General features: G+C 46.8%; 1 protein-coding gene across 1 annotated transcript in view; it reads right to left on the bottom strand.

Moving 5' to 3' along the window:
• The window catches only part of LOC307075134 (anoctamin-4-like), a gene marked incomplete at both ends in the record, with an annotated part of 46,528 nt that overhangs the window by 16,217 nt on the left and 9,445 nt on the right, over positions 1 to 20,866 (bottom strand). The window contains 12 exons of the mRNA XM_079735638.1: positions 2,162 to 2,222; positions 2,870 to 2,966; positions 4,641 to 4,775; positions 6,670 to 6,791; positions 7,909 to 7,964; positions 9,639 to 9,745; positions 11,460 to 11,591; positions 12,175 to 12,219; positions 12,762 to 12,862; positions 13,186 to 13,338; positions 14,967 to 15,124; positions 15,773 to 15,994. Coding sequence (XP_079591764.1) covers positions 2,162 to 2,222; positions 2,870 to 2,966; positions 4,641 to 4,775; positions 6,670 to 6,791; positions 7,909 to 7,964; positions 9,639 to 9,745; positions 11,460 to 11,591; positions 12,175 to 12,219; positions 12,762 to 12,862; positions 13,186 to 13,338; positions 14,967 to 15,124; positions 15,773 to 15,994 — 1,389 coding nt within the window. The remainder of the gene's footprint in view (positions 1 to 2,161; positions 2,223 to 2,869; positions 2,967 to 4,640; positions 4,776 to 6,669; positions 6,792 to 7,908; positions 7,965 to 9,638; positions 9,746 to 11,459; positions 11,592 to 12,174; positions 12,220 to 12,761; positions 12,863 to 13,185; positions 13,339 to 14,966; positions 15,125 to 15,772; positions 15,995 to 20,866) is intronic.

Genomic DNA, 20,866 nt, shown 5'->3' with positions numbered 1-20,866 from the left:
AACCATTAAAGTTATGAGACATAAAGGCTCTCCAGCAGATCCTCAGCATTAATTATTAACGAGGTGGCGGCCCAAGGGTCAGCCGCGAGCCCCCTGTTTGAACAGCTCAGACGAACATGACCTGAAGTGCCCCTGAAGTCGGAGAGCAGCAGGGGGTGAATCCATGGTCGCTCACCATCACTTCTCCACCCTGGACGTCTGTGGTTACTTTGGTCCTATGAGACGATTTAAACTTCAAAGGGTCTAGCGTATTCTAAAACCCCAAGGTTCAATGGACCCCATGGAATTTGTGTTTTCTTGTGAAAACGATTTGATCTGAGAGGATATTAAGGGACGCGTTATATCTGATCAGATGATAGGCTCAGCTGAGTGGAACGGCAGGCTGAGTGGAACGGCAGAGTGTTTGCATTCTGTTATTATTTTATGATGTTACATTATCCTATCTGATTCATTATATATATATATATATATATATATATTCATTATGTGACTATACACAACTATATCATATGATAATATATCATATGGAAATGTATTATTATATTATAATAACATTGTGTCATTAATATTTATAATATATTTGCATTATATGAATTGATGTCGAAGGCCTCGTAAATCAACAGCCAGGCGGGGAAAAATATGAATAAAATATGAATTCGGTAATCGCTTATTATTTTCTCTCTCTCTTTCTCTCTCTCTCTCTCTCTCTCTCTCTCTCTCTCTCTCTCTCAGTGTTCACCATGTGGTGGCTGGTGGTGCTGACCTTCCTGGCCCAGCTGAGTCTGGTTCTCTTCGTCCTCTGGAAGTGCTGGAGATACGACCGGATGGCGAGAGAAAAAAAACCGAAGCCAGGTCTGCCCCCTCTCTCTCTCTCTCTCTCTTTCCCCCTCTCCCTCTCTCTCTCCTCCTCTCTCTCTCTCTCTCTCTCTCTCTCTCTCCCCTCTCTCTCTCCTCCTCTCTCTCTCTCTCTCTCTCTCCTCCTCTCTCCCTCTCTCTCTATCCCTCTCCCTTTCTCCCTTCCTCTCTCCTCATCCAATCAAAACCATGGGTGTTCGTCGTTAAGTATATCAAGGAAGAGGCTGCTATGCCGCCCATTACCCTCCTAACCCTCCTATCCTCACCATGACGCTCGTTAGGATAATGAGTGTCAACGCAGGAGATGATTAAATCTGATCAGCGGTGTTGGGGTGTGAAGTTCCTGAGCTTTTTGCCCCAGTTTCCCAGTTGTTTATTTCACTGATGTTCAACGCAGTATCGTAAAACACCGTAGAATTAAATGTTCAGACAAAGGTAAAAATAAAATAAAAGATTAGCTCCTAGGTTCAGTTTACTGCTTCAGTCGGTTAACACTCGCCGCAAACAGAGGTTAGCACAGATGTAGATTATTACCTACTAATTATTATTAGTAGGAATAAAAAACGTCACACTGCCCGCCTTGCCTGCTTGTCAACCGATGGGGGGGGCTTAACTTAAAAATGACCCCAGAGGAAGTCTTCAATATTTAAGCTAGTCATCCACAATTAGCGCTCCGTCATTCGTGAACGTAATGCAACACGAAAAACCTGCAAGCGTGAAAAGTAAACAACGACTTTTCTACCGGAAACGACTGGAAACCCAACCACACCAAAAACCAAAAAGAGTGCCACTTTATTGACAAGTGGTCAATGACTGCAATTACAGCTTCATTCATAAAGCTAAGATTATGCTATGAATCGTTTGAGAATGTTTTTTAGCCAGGCAGGATGGCTAATGGATCTGCTCATTTTCTGAACGTTCTCAGGGTCCTACAACTTGATGATCAACTCCAATCAGGATGACATCGTTATCAAAACAGCGGACTCCGAGTCTACCAGCAATGAAGCACAATCCTCCACAACTCTGCTATCGCCTGCGATGTCTGGACCGTGTTGCTGGGTGGAGGAAGAGCGGCGGTATTACCCTGGCAATGGTTTCATGCCAGGCCAACCGATCCATTGGGACATTGCGTACTATTGATGGTATCACTGAGATTCAGTCCCGCTGAGGTCAATTCTCAGATACGTCGGAAGGGACGTTTGACGAAGTTCTAGACTTGTGCGTTGTTGGCTTGAACGAGAGAACATCGGACAACACTGGAAAAGAGATTTCTTTCAGGAGGTACGATTGTAGGTTTCTAACTCACCCCAAACCGCCATGAAAACAGCGAAGAACACAGTGGCTCCGTTGTCAAAGAGATGAGTCACCTACAGTGTTAGAAACATGTGTTTAACATACATAAACCATATAAATAAAATATATACTAATGTTGAAATGTATAGGTTTACAATGATGAACATATAGCATAGAATTCAGATGTAACATAGGGATATCAAAATTTAGAATGATTTCTATGCATGATGATATTTTATTGTTACTAACATAATGACATTCATTCATCCGTTGTTTCTTAATACTTATTTGGTATGTAAGAAATCATATCCTCCTATTTGTATATTGAAACATTTTATCATTGTGGCCACTTAAATCCCAAACATGTACATTTTATATAAGCCTTACTCGGAACGTGAAATGTGAATATGATTAAGGGTCAGAATTACGTGGCAATGAGGGCAGAATATAAGAGGACTTAAGAAATCAATAAATAATATATTCAAAAATTGTCTTTATTGACTAGTGACAATGAACATTTGTCACTAGTACGAGTACTGCAATACTTTGTATATCTATACGTTTATAAAAAAATGGAAATAAATATATTCGAACAGATTTTGACGTCATTGACTTGAATAAAGTTTGGGTGTGAGATTGACTCCTTAGGTGTGTGTGGATGTGTGTGGATATGTGTGTGGAAGATTGCGGGGAGGTGTGTGTGGAGGTCTGGGGGGTCTACCTTGGCGTAGATGCAGCTGTCAGAGAGCTTCAGGTAGGGGCAGTACTGGTCACAGATGGGGCACATGATGACGTCTGTCGCCTGGCAGATCTCCTTACTGACAAATCACAGAGGAGAAGGGAAACCGTCAGCCAACGGAAACACACTGGAAAGGGGAGGGGTTAAAGAATGGGATGTCTTGGGAAATGTGTATTAAGATTTGTTGATCCAGTGAAACACAGTTCATCTGAACATGGACATATCAATAACATCGTAGATGGAACCACCACAACTTATGTACACAGTGGTGTTGGATGTTGATATGAACTTGTTTTCTTTCCATGATTGGATGGAGAGACAGGATATTATAACTAATAAATAATCACTCAGTTACCCAGATATATATGACCTGCCTGAAACAACCCAGCTGCCTCATTGCCATCATAAAGAGCACCCAACAAGCTCTGACCACCATTCATAACATTATGAAGAACACCTTCCCTTTATGAGCCAGCACTACTCAAATCAAACCATATCTCAAAGACTTGGCACACAAACCCTGAATGAGTGTTCAGCTCTGCGAGCAGAATAAATAATGTCTGTTAGCGTCTTTATCTCGGCTGGATGTCAACAGGCCAGGGATAGAGTCGTTGCTTTGTACGAGGAAGGAAACTACTGGGGAAAACTACCAGGGTGTTTAATCTTATATAGCGATCGATGGCGTTGAGGTCAGGGATGATTAAGATTACTAAATTCAAATTTGAATTAACTTTATTAATAACAATGTGGGCAATTAGTTTATAGTAATAACCGCATGCAAAAATCAAATACAGAGACGGGCTAAAACGTGGAATAATATATATATATATAAACACACAATACAATTTAGAAAATAAAGAGCACCTAGGTAGCATTTAACACTCAGATTTCAGATGGGATGAACGGTTTGGAACAGCGGTTGGTTTTACAAGCAGGTAAAATATAACGATACCCTTATGGCAAAGGGAAAATTAACCTGAAGAGCAGATCCATAAGAAGCCAGAAGGGTGGGAACAACAAATCTAATGAACCGATCTGAGACCAGATGTTAGATTTACAGGAAGCTGAGTGCAGCGGATTCCTTAATAGCTAATCTCATTAGCTCATCTCATTGGCTAATATATAATAAGTACACACTTAATGTAATGACTTAGTGTTTGTGTGTACGTCCTGGCAATTAATGTAATCACTTATCGTATGTTTTTACGTCCTTGCATTTAAAAATAGTACTTAGCATTGTGTAGCATCTTATCATAGCTCTCTTTGTTATATACAGGGAATGGGTAAACCTAACAATTGTTAGTGACTGCACTTGGTTCTATGAACATCCTTACTGTGCCGACAGCGATATATTGTTGTTTCTCTTTCTTCTGACAAATGAACTCATTGTAAGTCGCTTTGGATAATACTGTCTGCAAAATGCCCTAAATGTAAATGTGAGCTAATGGAGAGTAAGACGGGGTGAAACGACCGGAACCCAACATTATGTTGAAGGGTTGAATCAATTATTAATACCCAGAATCTCACAACAGGAGGATCAGTCTGCATCACACGCACGATCCAAGTGCACAACTGACCGAAAAATGAAACACTACGAAAATAAAGAACAGTACAAGTTTACGCAAACAGATGTCATGAAAACATCACACATCTGAGGCTGGCACTGGAGATGGCGATGATGACGATGACGATGATGATTTCAACATACTGCTGTGGAGATCATAGACGAAGATCGGAGGAGATGTTCCATTACCTGACCTGGCAGTGGTCCAGGGTGAGCAGACCGTACAGGAACACCAGCAGGCCCACCAGGGCGGCGGGGAACAGCATGCCCGTGTACCAGCCCAGCCAGGCAAAGTACAGGCCGATCTTCTCCCCGAAGTACCGCCTGCAAGCAGCCCCAGGATTACAGCACGCACGCACGCACGGACATGGACACACACGCGCACGCATATCCACGCACCCCCATCGTTACAGCACACACACACGGAGCACACTCTCACGCACGCAGCCCCATCGTTACATCACGCACACACTGGCCGCACGCACACATGGACACGGACGCACGCATACACGCAGAACGCACACACACGCATGCCAGGTACCCGCACTGACACACACACGCACGGACATACTCACACACAGGCACACACACACAAGCAGGACGCACACGCACCCTAACACTGGCAGCGTCCTGCCTTGATCCGATTCCCTGCTGATCTTTCCTGTGTACTGTTAGGATAATGAGTGTCGCCGCTGGAGACGTGAACGCTGATCAGTAGTGTTGTGGAGCAAAGATCCTGAGCTTTTAGCCCCAGTTTCTCAGCTGTTTTGGTTTCCTTCAAATTAATTGTTCTCTGTTCCAAGCCTGACACACACAAACGTGTGCGCACACACACACACACACGCGCGCACACACACACACCATGCTGTTCCTCACTGCGCTGGATTAAATACTTCATAAACAACCAGCCCTACCCCAATGGCCCTGAGCAAGGCACTGAAGACCTTGTTCAGCTTTGAGATTCATAGCTCAGCTCTCCGTGTTTGTATCGTCAAGTCTCCCTACGTGTACATCAACTGGTGAAAGTGACAACATGAAGGCCTAAATCGAACCCAAGACACGAATGAATGACCCCGAAGAGACGTCCAGAGGTGAGACAATTAATATTGACGACTTGACCACTCGTGGATACAGCTGACTATTTAATGACTGTACATCTCTGAGCCTCTGATGAGAGCCGTTTTATCAGCGCCATCTTCAGTGGAGAGGCCGACGCGATCGATACCCTACTACATCAACCCCAGAGCCTGACCTCCTTATGGGGTCTCCAGGGAGCGGCTCGGAGGCCCGACCCAGCTAGCGGGGCTTAACGAGCAGAGAGGGACGACTGTCATGTGAGCAATAAGGAGGGGAAACCTTCACACACCAGATCGGCTGCTTCTGGGTTTGTCCTCAGCATACGGACATTTGAAATAAGGATTAAATCGTTTTTACTGGAACTGAGTTGACAAATATGCGTTGGTGCGTATGCAAAGGCGGATGCGTTAACATGCGCACCTTACTTTGATCAAGGCTGAATGATCGGATTATCGCCATACTACGAGGAACGTGTTTACATACGGATAAATGTATTTGCACAGCCACTAACGAAAGATCGAGTCATCCAGGCTTCTTCATCGCTTTATGGAATCTCCCTGGAAAACTATAAATGCTGCTGCTAAGCAACCAGCCTTCGTCGGGCTCATGCTACACTAGTTAGCCCCCGTGGGCGATGATGCTAGGCTAGTTAGCCTGCGCCGGGAGTTGATGCTACGCTAGGTAGCCTCCGTCGGGGCTCATGCTACGCTAGTTAGCCTTCGTCTGGGCTGATGCTAGGCTAGTTAGCCTCGGTTTGGGGTGATGCTACGCTAGTTAGCCTGCGCCGGGGGTTGATGCTACGCTAGGTAGCCTCCGTCGGGGCTCATGCTACGCTAGTTAGCCTTCGTCTGGGCTGATGGTAGGCTAGTTAGCCTCCGTTGGGGGTGATGCTACGCTAGTTAGCCTCCGCGGGTGTTGATGGTAGGCTAGTCAGCCTCCGTTGGGAGTTGATGCTACGCTAGTTAGCCTAGGTGGGGGTTGATGCTATGCTAGGTAGCCTCCGTCGGGGGGTGATGCTACGCAAGTTAGCCTCCGCGGGTGTTGATGGTAGGCTAGTCAGCCTCCATGGGTGTTGATGCTAGGCTAGTTAGCCTAGGTGGGGGTTGATGCTAGGCTAGTTAGCCGCGGCGGGGGGACCCACCGGATGAGGTCCAGTGGCTGGTACTTGTACCACACGCCCCACCAGGCCCAGCACTCGAACAGCAGGTGGCGGTGGTTCTCCGCCCCGTGGGTCCGCACTGATTTCCGGCTCCGGTAACTGCCCTGGAGACACACAGGGACACGGGCATAGGGTCACACACACTGACTAACCAGAGCCTCAGGTCACACACACTGACTAACCAGAGCCTCAGGTCACACACACACACACACACACACACACACACACACACACACAAAGGGTCACACACACTAACCAGAGCCTCAGGTGACACACACACACACACACACACACACACACAGACACACACACACACACAGACACAAAGGGTCACACACACTAACCAGAGCCTCAGGTGACACACACACACACACACACACACACACACACACACACACACACACACATAGGGTCACACACACTAACCAGAGCCTCAGGTGACACACACACACACACACACACACACACACACACACACACACACACACACAATATCACACAGTGGTAACAATACCACTGTGTGATATTGTGGTATACATCCATAAAACAGGCAGTGTTTGACTCTAACTGCAGTATTAACTAGTTAACCTTAACCTATAAGTCAGTATAAGTAAAGTGAGAGAAAGAATGCAGGGTTGGGGCCTCTCTCCCTCATGGCCGTCATAAAGCCCTCCCTGTCCCCTATTCTCAGGAGGACATGGGCCAGGTATAGAGAGGTTTACAGCTTTATAGGGGCCTATTTAAAATCAGTTAAGTAACCGGGGTTCATCTCAGGGGCGGCAGTGACAGGTGAATGTCCTCAGGATGTAATGAGTGACAGAGATAAGGAGGTCCGTCAGTCAGGAGGTAAGACGAGTGACACATGGAGGATGGGTTTCCCTCGGAATGCTGGCCTTAGTTTCCTTTTTCCACACTGATTTCTGTCATGTAGGCAAGATAAGATAATGCATGATGATATTTATACTTCCTTTAAGCCTCAATCAATTTCTCACAAACGTCCCATACACACACACACATGCATATGGGTTACACACACTAACCAGAACCTCAAGTCCTTAACACACATACACACACTCACCAGAACTTCAAGTCTTAACGCACACAAACACACACACACACACACACACCCACACACACACACAACCACACACACAACATATTTGGAGACATTATTAGGAAGATGACATTAATTGTTTGATCTTTATTTATCTAAATGATTACCTCGTGCAGAGGAAACGCTGCCTCGTATGAATTGTTGCTGAGCAACCGGTTGAGCCCTGGAATCAAATCGACACACACAGAGAGAGGCTGACATTCAGGGAAGCACGGACACAAACACAGCAATTATTCATGTGTTGCATCCACCAAGGTGATCATTTGATGAGATAAAAAAGCGTCTCCTTATCACCAGAGGAACAGAGGCTGGAGATCAAGGAGATTAAAAACACATTTTCAGAAAACCCGGAGAAAGTGCGATGGCAGCAACAGCAAAACCGCAACAACAAAAACACGAAACACTCTAAAATAAGCCCTTATAATATTTCAGTAATGCCAGAGTTATCCGGTTTAAACTTTAACTGCTTTCAAAAGGCTTGGTGTTCAACCGATACATATGTACTTAGCCCTGTGATGTTCTGGACTATAAATGACGATCCTTTTTACTTTCAGATTCCTGAAGCTCTACTTTTGTTTCTTTTTATATATTCTCTCCAATACTATAATTGATCTTACGGTTTAAATAGTGTCTGAGGCCACCGCTAAACGACAAAATGTAAAAAAAGAACGTGAAAAAAAACCCTCTAATGTAGGAGCAGGAATAGGACATGGCTCTGGTTTGATCAATACTTCAGAAATAGCCGCTGGCTGCTCTGAACAAGGCTTTACACAGAGTTGGACGGAGGTCGGGAGAAACCAGAGGCAGGCGCTTCACGCTCTGCCCATGGTGCAGGAATCCCTTCCCAGGTCGAACCTTGGTGCTGCTCGCTCCACAGAATCCTGTCAACGCGACCTTTTAACGTGACATGCTCCACGCGCTTTGAGCTGAGTCGTCTGAACGAGCTCCCCCCCCCCCTCTGCGTCCCATTCTCCCTCTCTCTGGGCTTCTTGTTCAGCTAAATTGGCCGAGGGATGCTGAATGTCCCGAAAACAGCAGAAACTTGAATGAAACGACGTGAGCGCGCAAAGCACCTGGAGGCCAGAACTATTTTATAAAGGCTACGTTGCAAAACAACTTCTATGCCTCCTTCGGCTCATTCACGGGCGGCATGTGGCTCATGAGGCACAGTGGGTTGGCTGGTAACCAGAAGATTGCAAGTTTGAAACCCTGGCTCTTCCTAGCGTGAGTGTCGAGGTGTCGCTGAGCAAGACGCCCCACCCTGACTGCTCCCGACTAGCTCGCTGTCGTCTGTGTGTCTGACACCGCCGTCGGTGTGTGAATGTGTGTATGAATGGATGAATGTGAGGCACGTCTGATTTGCTTGTTGGAGGTATGTCTAACGACATAGTCGAATCAAACTTTCCTGAGCACTTGAGGAGGATACTTTGATGTGTCCTTGCTCTGACACGGCTTCAGCTAACTCTTTAGGATGCTTCTCTCGCTTACTTATTGGTCTGGTCGAAAACAATCAGGAACAAAAAACGGTGCAGTAGGAAACGATTGAAATGGCTTAAGAACTACGATTGGAACACATCCCAAGGGCCACACTGATAAAATCGACTAGACACAGAAAGCTCCGGAAGGCCTTACCTTGTACTTATCTTGTTTTTGCCGCCCTTGTACTTGATAAATACTATACGTGTGTGTGTGTGTGTGTGTGTGTGTGTGTGTGTGCGTCAAAGTTTATACATGTATGCAAGGGGTCAAAGAGCAAAACAGAGCGATGATTGGACCACAGCCCCAAGGGCTACAGCGATAAAATCGGCTAGGCACGGAAAGCTCCGGAAGGCCTCACCGATCTTGTTCTTGCCCTCCTCGTACTTGACCCTCTGCAGGACGTGGTGGACGATGCGTGAGCGCGTGGCGTTGTTGAAGAAGGTGTCCTTGTTGTGGATGATGAAACTGTGACAAGGGAACAAGGAGAGGCCTGAAGTGTTAAAGCTGCACTATGTATGTTTTCCCATTGGTGGCCCCTAGTGGCTGGAGGGGTTGCCACAGTTCTGGATAATGCTCACAATACGGTTGCGGCCGCCTCGGATTTTTCGTCCTCTTTATTCATCAGGAATTATGGAGTCCAGTCCATTGAGTAAATAGCTGCAGGGAAAACGCCACAATGTGCAGCTTTAACATCAGGATAAATACTTTACGTGTGTGTGTGGTGTGTGTGTGTGTGTGTGTGTGTGTGTGTGTGTGTGTGTGTGTGTGTGTGTGTGTGTATGTGTGTGAGTTGAATACTAGGGTTCAAAGATCAAAACCGATGGGGGGTGGGGGAGACATAAAGCCAGTAAGAATAGAAAGAGAGAATGAGAGACAGTGACGGAGAGTGAGAGAGTCACACACTATACCTATTGTATGGTGAAGGTCAAAGACACTGTCAGGAAATTTAATAGAGAGAGTGAGAGCGAGAGAGAGCGAGGTATAGAGCGAGAGAGAGGTAGAGAGAGAGGTAGAGAGAGAGAGAGAGCGAGAGAGCGAGAGAGAGAGAGAGAGCGAGAGAGAGAGAGGTAGAGAGAGAGAGAGAGAGAGAGAGAGAGAGAGAGAGAGAGCGAGAGAGAGCGAGCATGTAACAGAGAGTGAGGGCCTGATAGAGTAGAGGCTAAGCATCGGTCAGGACAGGCTTGAGTCCAGGGAGCAGCATATGGTGTGGATGGCAGGACTCCCAGCCCTGGGTCCAGTGATGACTGGCCCTACCTGGAGTTGAAAACACTAACCCTGTCCATGTGAACATTCCCAATGGGGACACAAATTTTACCGCGGTGAAATAAGTGCATGTTAAACACTGGGTCCAGAACTCCCTTCAGAAAGTAAAGCACCTGCTGGCCGAGCCATCCTTTAATAGGTCACCCAGAAGGGTTTGAGCTGCTAAGTGATCACATCGAGCTGCCTGGCTGGTGGCTGGTGTTACCTTAGGACCCTTTAGCCCCATTTAACAACTTAACTTTACAGCAGGGGAACGAAACCCTCGAATAGCAGGGCAGCTGCTGAGGATTGTAATGATCTCATGATAGAGAGATGTATTAACGTGCTTCTGCCTCATTACTGATACTTTTTGAGTTTGGTCCTTCTGCATATTCGCCAAGTAAAGTCAAGTCATGTCCACATTTGGCCCGAGCTGCGACTCCCTCGCAAGGTGTTGGCTAACGACCACAGGAAACATCTGTCTGAACTGAACACGGTCAACAACACAACCATCTACTACAAACGTTTGATATCAGGGTGTCTGGCAACAGGCAGGTTGCTGGTTCAATCCCCGGCTACTCCTAGCCGAGTTTCAAGGTGTCCCTGAGCAAGGCACCTAAAGACCTCCACGTGCTGCGTGGTTTGGCCGAATTGTACACTCACTCACACACACACACACACACACACACACACACGTCATGAGGCAATGTTGTGAACAGGTTTTCCATTCATACCTCTGTTCAACAGACACGATAGCTTGTCTTTACACCAAACGTACACTAGGGGGTGATTCTTCACGATCACTATAGAGGGGCTGAGTCACCATAGTTAGGTTAGGTTAAATTAGGTTAAGTTACGTTAGTTAGGTTAAGTTAGGTGAGGTTAAGTGAGGTAAAGTGAAATTAAGTTAGGTTAAGTGAGGTTAAGTTCAGCTCACTGGTGGATCCTGGAGCGGCTGAAAGGGGCGGTGAAGCTCTCGTTCTCCTCCAGGTCCGGCAGCGTATCGCTGGTGAACTTCATGGGTTTGCGTGGGAGCCAGCCGCGGACCTTGTTGATCCTCTTCTCCATCCTGCGGGGGGCGTTCAGGACAAAACACGGTTAAAGGCCGCTCAACTGTTTTTTTTCAGGACAAAACACTGTTCAAAATCGCTGAACATGGTGTGTTCAGGACAAAAAATGGTTCAAATTAAAGCCAATCAAAATGGTGCATTCACGGCAAATCATCGTTCAGAACTGCTCAACATGATGCATTCAGGACAAAACACGGTTAAAGACCGCTCAACATGGTGCGCTCAGGACAAAACAGGGTCAAAGCCGCTCAACATGGTGCGTTCAGGACAAAACAAGGTTCAAAACCGTTCAATAAGGTGCCTTCAGGGCAAAACACGGGTCAAAATCGCTGAACAGGGTGTGTACAGGACAAAACAGGGTTCAAAATTGCTGAACAGGGTGTGTTCAGGATAAAAAATGGTCCAAACTGGTCAACAGGATGCGTTAAGGACAAAACAAGGTTAAAAACACCTAATAGGGTGCGTTCAGGACAAAACAAGGTTCAACACCGCTGACCAGAGTGTTCTGTTGAACAAATCATTAATTTAAATTAAAACGAGGACAGATGCAAGAAATGATTGCATATCGACCGTATGACTCACCGACTCATAAACTTGTGTCTTCGGTGCATGTAAAAGATTTTCCTCCTAAAATATCGACATATAAATGAAACGACAACAAAAATCCACATTGTGTTACAATATAATTAAATGGAAGCTAATGACCAAATTCTACTACTATTCTACTACTTCTGATGTTTTTATATTAAGCAACATTAAACCTTACAGCACTCTGATATGATAGAGGCTGAACAGCCAGGTGTAGACACACACACACACACACGCACACACATACGCACGCACTGACGCAAGCACGCAAACACACACACAGGCACACACACAGGCACACACACAAACACACACATACAAACACACACTTACACACACATAAATTGACGCACGCACACATGCACATATAAACAAATACACGTATGAACACGCACAAACACGTACGCACACACACACACACACTTACGCACATGCACATACAAACATACACCCGCGCATTGACGCACACATGCACACACACACACACACATGTACTCACACCCACATACAAACACACGCACCAACACCCACACCCACACACACACACACACACAAACACACACACACACACCCACCCTCACCTGAAGGGCATGCGTATGTTCATGAGCTCGGCGTAGCGACACAGAACGTCCCACGGAGCGTGGAGCTTCAGGAAAATCACGTCGCTATTGGTGACCGAGGACTGTCTCACACACACACACACACACACACACACACACACACACACAAAAACACACAAGGAAAATAAGTAAATAAACATAAGACATCAAACAGGATTTCTCACTTGGTCAGAACATTGCCTCTACTGTCGTATTAATGCTTCAAATATATAATATAATAATAATATATAATATATGCTACAATAGTATGTTGGAGAGTATATACGCAGTTACATACAGAGCCTCCTCAGTAAAATATATAATATATGCTTTAATACTACATAGTTACAGGTATAATATATTGTGTAGAGTCTCCAAAGTGAAGGTTTGAATCCTGGGTCCTTGCCTCTTTCTCCATGTGCAAACCCTCCGCACGCATGTTCCTCTCGAAAACCTCCCTCTTCTCCGATTGGTTGCTGGACTTCTTGTAAACCAGGATGTAGTCGATGCGGCACTTCCCGTCGCTGAAGCAGAGGCCGCTGGACCGGCTCCTCGCGCTCTGATTGGACGCCATCGACCCGAGGGGGCGGGGACAGACAAAGAGCGCCGTATCAGGAATACAACTCATGGAGTGAAAGAGAAGTCACGCTGTCAGACCCTGGATAGATATTTAGGTAAAGGTGGGTAACTCAGGCTTACGTTTCACGGTACTTGTGCATGAGGAAATTTAGCACATTAATCCAGAGCGTTTGATTGCGCGCCTGAGAAAAAAGCGAAGTATTCAAACTAAATGAGTGACTATAGCAAAGTGCTGTGCGAAGAAGTACAGTAAAATGATACAGGGCTGAAACTCTGACACCAGATGTTCTGCTGGCGAGAACAATGAATCTTAGTTTGTGTGAAGATCAGTCAGAGAAGGAGGTCCCATCCTTGGTTAATGTGTTTTAACGCTGAATTAATAACCAATATGGTTCAGTGGTGGATCCTTCACACCCCACCTGTCCTATAGTTTCATTATTAATACTAGACACTGTTGACGCTATCATCACGAAGCTAGAGGGAAGTAAAATAAAAATTAGCAAGTAACAATATGAGATTTAATCCAGAGACCGGCACACACACATTAGGGCTGGACGAGTAATCGAATTTTGATTGCGATTTCGATTTTAGCGATCAAAAAATTAACATAATCAAGTTTTTCGATTTATAATTTTATGTTTTATAGAAAGGGCAGAACAGCTGGACACATATCTGTATATTATTTTAGATTTGAGCATTTTCTTTTTGACCATTTTGTGTATTTTTTTAAGGCGAAATTTCAAAGTTCCCAGTTACAAAGTTTTTTTTGGGAGAGACATGCTGAATAAATACAACCTGTTCTAAAACTCAAAAATAATTGTTTGAATAATCGTGATTTAAATATTGACCAAAATAATCGTGATTATGATTTTTCCCATAATCAAGCAGCCCTTTACCGAAAAAAGAAATATATAGATACATTTATACATTTTGACTGGCAATGAAAACCGGTCCATGCAAGGACTTTAGGACTAAAGGTCGACGGTGGGTCTGTAGACCCCCTGACCGGTCGACGGTGGGTCTGTAGACCCCCACACCGGTCGACGGTGGGTCTGTAGGCCCCCTAACCGGTCGACGGTGGGTCTGTAGACCCCCTAACCGGTCCATGGTGGGTCTGTAGACCCCCTGACCGGTCGACGGTGGGTCTGTAGACCCCAACACCGGTCGACGGTGGGTCTGTAGACCCCCTAACCGGTCGACGGTGGGTCTGTAGGCCCCCTAACCGGTCGACGGTGGGTCTGTAGACCCGCTGACCGGTCGACGTTGGGTCTGTAGACCCCCTGACCGGTTGACGGTGGGTCTGTAGACCCCCTATCGGACGACGGTGGGTCTGTAGACCCCCTAACCGGTCGACGGTGGGTCTGTAGACCCGCTGACCGGTCGACGGTGGGTCTGTAGACCCCCTCACCGGTCGACGGTGGGTCTGTAGGCCCCCTCACCGGTCCATGGTGGGTCTGTAGACCCCCTGACCGGTCGACGGTGGGTCTGTAGACCCCCTGACCGGTCGACGGTGGGTCTGTAGACCCGCTGACCGGTCGACGGTGGGTCTGTAGACCCCCTATCGGTCCACGGGCGGCCTGGGGACTAGAGAAGCCCTGCGGGACTGACCTCCAGGTTGGGCTCGCTGCCCGTGTGCTCGTCCAGGATGCTGCTGTGGGTGGCGGGGTTGAGCAGCGTGGAGTCGTCCCCCGTGGAGGGGCTGCTTGGGCCCTCGGAGCGGCCCCGCTGGGGGCCCCTCTCCAGGACCACCTGCACGTCTTTCACAGCTGGAGCAGGGGGACAGGAGGGCGGAGTTAGGTACACACACACACACACACACACACACACAGACACACAAACACACAGACACACACACACACCCACACAGACACACACACACAGACACACAGACACACACAAACACAGACACACACACACACACACAAACACACAGACACACACATTCTCATACACACACACACAGACACACACAAACACAGACACACAAACACACACACACACACAAACACACAGACACACACAAACACAGACACACACACACACACAAACACACAGACACACACAAACACAGACACACACACACACACAAACGCACAGACACACACACACACACAGACACACACACACACACAGACACTCAGACACGCCGTGTAGGGCATTTAGCAGACGCTTTTGTCCAAATCCACTTAAGCCTTTGTGTGTCTGAATGTGCGTTTTCCACACACACACACACACACACACACACACACACACACTCCCCCCACCCCACACACACAACCCCCCCCCCACACGACACAGACACACAAACACACAAACACCCCCTCCCCCACACACGCACACACAAACACACACACACCACCCCCACAAACACAAAAACTCACACACACACACAGACACCCCCCCCACCCCCTCACCGACGGGTGGGGGCTCCTGTCCGGGCGTGAGGCCCCCGTTGGGGGTCCCCCCTGCGGAGGCCTCCTCCATGATGTCGGCCCAGCCGCGGGTGAGGAAGGAGGGGCCGCGGGCGTCGGGGCCCCGGGAGGAGGTGAAGGAGGAGGTGGAGGGACGCAGGGCCGCTCGGCAGCGCTGGGGGCTCTGCCAGCGGGGGTCCGACCCATGGAGAGACAAACTCACACCTGGGGCGGGGGGGAGGACACACACATACACACACACTGTGAGGGGTCTGGAACCAATGATGGAATACAGTAGAATACAATAGAACACAGTAGAATACAGTAGAATATAGTGGAGTACAGTAGAATATAGTAGAATACAGTAGAATACAGTAGAATACAGTAGAATATAGTGGAATACAGTAGAATACAGTAGAATATAGTAGAATATAGTAGAATACAGTAGAATATAGTAGAATACAGTAGAATACAGTAGAATACAGTGGAATACAGTAGAATATAGTAGGGCTGCTCGATTATGGTAAAAATCATATCACGATTATTTTGGTCAATATTAAAATCAAGATTATTCAAACGATTATTTTTGAGTTTGAAAACATTCAGCATGTCTCTCCCAAAAACACTTTGTAACTTAGAACTTTGAAATTTTGCCTTAAAGAAATACACAAAATGGTCAAAAAGAAAATGTTCAAATCTAAAATAATGTACAGATATGTATCCAGCTGTTCTGCACTTTCTATAAAACTTAAAAAAATAATAATAATGAAAAAAATCGAAAATTACATCAGTTTTCTGATCGTTTGACGCTAAAATCGAAATCGAGATCGAAATTCAATTGATCGCCCAGCCCTAGAATATAGTACAATACACTGGAATACGGTAGATAGGTAATAGTAGAACACAGTAGAATACAGTAGAATATAGTAGAATACAGTAGAATATAGTAGATACAGTAGAATACAGTAGAATATAGTAGGATACAGCAGAATACAGTAGAATACAGTAGAATACATCTTCACTGTGCTGTGCATGAGTTTCCTCCCAGTGAGTTAAACCTACGGACACGCAGCACATCACCACAGCAGCACGCACAGCTTCAGTCTGGTTCACCTTCCTAATCCACAGAGCGATTAAAACTTGGTACAAATACATTTTGGTAAACATTGCGCTTGGTTTGCCGGGTTTTATGAGTATATGGTATGCGGGACGGAGTAGTGGTTAGGGTGTTGGACCCTGAAAGGTTCTGGGTTTGATACCTCTTTAGTCTACCCAAGGGCGTAGGAACCGGGGGGGACGGAGGGGACGTGTCCCCTCCAATATTGGAGACAGGTGCATTTGTCCCACCTAAAAATTATACCCGGGGGAGAAAAATATTTTATTTTATTTTGAAAGCGCAACACAGCGTCTTGTCACCGCTTCTTATTCTAAAAAACTGGATGATTGAGCGTGAAATTAAAGAATCGATTTGATATTTATCAGTTCATTACTGCCATTGAAAATGTGTTTTCCTTTACATTTACAAATGTATCTTTTTAGTAGAATAAGATATATTTGTGATTTTTTTTTGTGTTAATTTATGACATATTTCTGTTCAAACCATTAACGGATCTGTCAGGTTTCCGATATGTGTCCCCCCCAATGTTAAACTCATTCCTACGCCCCTGAGTCTACCTGTACTGGCCTTCATTGAGCAAAGATGCCCTAATCCCCTTAGCTGATACTCAAACCCTCTGTTTTAACTGTATCTAGATTCTGTATTAGATTTGGATTCAGTCACCTTAACAAAGCTCAACCCGTCGGAGTCTCCCCACCTGAGGGGGGGTCAGGACCAGGCTAGTTATCCCGATCCCGCGGTGCGGCTAACGGGAGCTAATGAGCCACTTCAATGCTTGAGGGGAAGCAGACCAAAAGCCCGGTAGTTCTTGGCCGGGGCTGCGTTCCGCTGCGGGACACTAGAGTGATTAAGGCCACAAAGTGCTCTGCGCTGGTGGGGGCCGGCCGCGTATCGACCCTCCGACGTCACGCGTCGCAGGACAGAGCGACGGAGCCAGCTCACGTCACGACACATTTTAAAAGCGACGAGGGGGTGAAGGCAGGAACGGACGGACACAGACTGGATTCACCTTGAAAGGTCACGAGTCACTTATCTCCGGGGCGGTCGCTTAAGCTAATTGAACCCCATTCTTTTTGGACCACCAAGATTCCCCCGCCCCCCCCCCCCCCCCCCCCCCCCCCACTCCGACCTTGGAGTTGCAAGGAAGGGGTCCGTACCTAACCCACCCTCACACCGCAGCACACTTAGGGTCCCCTTAAACTCGTCTGTCAGCCCTTAAGAGAAGTTTGATGATGCTTTGTGTTTGTCAGCGTGCTTGAAGCCACCCTGCAGAATTCTCAGTTGGTGACAGTCGAAAGCGACTCAGCGGAAAATAGGTAAAAGTTGAAAAAAATGGAATCTTTTTCTTCCTGCTGAGTCACGGCGTGGCGAGGAGGAGGACGGAGATAAGGAGTCAGGGAGAGACAGCATCTGGACCATTAATCAGCTAAACCCCACCTCCCCCCGGAGCATAGCAGGGAAAACTAACATTAACGGTACGACACACACTCCTCGCAAACGCCCATACACAAACACAAACACACGCGCACAGGCACACGCACGCTCACACACAAATAAACACACACACACACACACAGACCCGGGCACACACGTACGCACGCACACACACACACACACACACACACACACACGGGCACAGGCACATAATTACGCAAGTACGCACACACAAACACACACTTTGCCTTGGCCTTGCGATTAATAACCGAACAAGCTCTTTCATCGGGCCCTGTCGACCAATCAAAGCGGGGGGAAACGGCCTCTCTTTAATCTGAATCAGCAGCTTCTTATTAATTCACACAATCCAGCTGCACAGCGGCACACACGCACACCTGATCCTAATTACCTTCATTAGCCAAAACCTTTCCTTAGCTGACGCAGGGGAGCCTCAACGGAACAGGGGGGGGAGGGAATCCCAGCTTCACCTTCCGTCCCAAAGGTACCGGGTTCAATCCCCATGTCTGTCCACCAGGCCTTCCTTGAGTCAGCTCCACTTAGACCTCCTTAAGTCGGCTCCCCTGAGGCCTCCTTAAGTCAGCTGCCCTTAGGTCACCTCCCCTTAGACCTCCTTAAGTCAGCACCCCTTAGGCCTTCCTTGAGACGGCTCCCCTTAGAACTCCTTCAGTCTGCTCCCCTAAGGCCTCCTTAAGTCAGCTGCCCTTAGGTCACCTCCCCTTAGACCTCCTTAAGTCAGCACCCCTTAGGCCTTCCTTGAGTCGGCTCCCCTTAGAACTCCTTCAATCTGCTCCCCTAAGGCCTCCTTAAGTCAGCTCCCCTTAGACCTCCTTAAGTCAGCTGCCCTTACCCTTAACCTAACCCCTACCTGCAAAAGACATGCATCGGAATTCAGCGTGAAATGTAAATTCCCTTTACATTTGGGGGCATTTAGCAGACGCTTTCATCCAAAGCGACTAACAGTAAGTACATTTGTCAGAAGAAAGCGAAGCATTAATATATGTATGTTAATTCCCTTTGGGAAAGAGTGTTTGAAGAATGGTGAATTGTCGCTAATGGGTGACCACTCACCATTCTTCAGACAGTCTTTCACTCTTTCACTCATTCATATTATAAAGACCTTCCTAGTTCTCTCCGAGTGAAGACGAACGACGCGGCCGCTGTCATCCAAACGAACGCGCTCAGCTATTTTGGTGGGCGCCCTACCTTGGAATCAGTGAAGCTTCCAGAACATATTTTATAGGCCCTCAGTCTCCGCAGCCTCTCGTTAAGCAGAAGGACTTTTTAACGATAAATAGCGTCTCGCCACCGACGTTTCGTTAAACTATCAGTAGTGCTCGGCTGACAAATATATCAGACACGTTTCATGAGACTGCTATTTGAGGTCTTGGGTTTAGATGACAAATACGTGTGTGTAAGTGCGTGTGTGCGTGTGTGTGTATGCCTGTGTGCGTTTATGAGTGTGTAAAGGGGCACAACCGTACAAAAGTAGAAAGTGAACGACTTTTGAGTCATGAAACAAGTCATTAAGCAATCACTAATGAACTCAAAGTAGATAAAATCCAGAACTTTACAGTTATTATTATACAGACCTCAAAGGATACGGAGCTACGAGCGATGACGAGGTTGCACCACGGAAAACACTTAAAGTCTCAATGACCGATGATTTGATGACTGACCACAAAGTTAATCGGACGTGGAGAACACAGAGCTGAAGCAGCAGTCTGACGGCTGAGGTTAACAGTTCGATTCTCCCACTCACACGCCAACCCCCAACCGCCCACGTGCAGAGGGGAGACAAAACATTATGTTTCCCCCCACGCTGGGATCATAACATCCGGATGAAAGCCTTTCTTAGCCTGAGCTGGCAAACACTCCATACAGAGAAAGTTGAGCTGAGAGATTAACGTTGCTATTATCTCCGCTAACCGATTGGATTAAATGAGTCTCCATTCACACTAGAGAATGAGGAAATCAAGGTGTAACCAAACCACATCAATAACAGAAAAAGGCAGAATAGTAATTATACGAAATAGGAGAACAATACAGGTGTGTTTGGGAATAGATTGATATTATATACTTAATACAGGATGAATGATACTGCCTATGCCAACACAACTAATTCAGGTTCCTGGGTGTAAACCAACTCCATAGTAGAGTAGGTTCTGCTATTGAGATGTTCATAACCGGCCTGAGACATGAGTTCTACTCAGAAAACACACAGGTCTGTTCTGTTTGGAACCTAAAGACAACAGATCGGCAGAGGAGGAGGAGGAGGAGGAGGAGGAGAAGGAGGAGGAGGAGAAGGAGGAGGAGTAGGAAGAGGAGAAGGAGGAGGAGGTGGAGGAGAAATAGGAGGAGGAGGAGGATGAAGGAGGAGGAGAAGGAGAATGAAGGAGGAGAAGGTGGAGGAGGAGTAGGAAGAGGAGAAGGAGGAGAAGGAATAAGAGAAGAATGATGGAGAAGTATGAGGAGGAGGGGGAGGAGGAGGATGAGGAGGAGGAGGAGGAGGAGGAGGAGGAGGAGGC

The sequence above is a fragment of the Pollachius pollachius genome (genome assembly GCF_949987615.1).
Source record: "Pollachius pollachius genome assembly, chromosome: 4".
Taxonomy (NCBI): domain Eukaryota; kingdom Metazoa; phylum Chordata; class Actinopteri; order Gadiformes; family Gadidae; genus Pollachius; species Pollachius pollachius.
The sequence above is the reverse complement of the archived record's forward strand: the minus strand, read 5'-3'. Positions and strand labels throughout refer to the sequence as shown.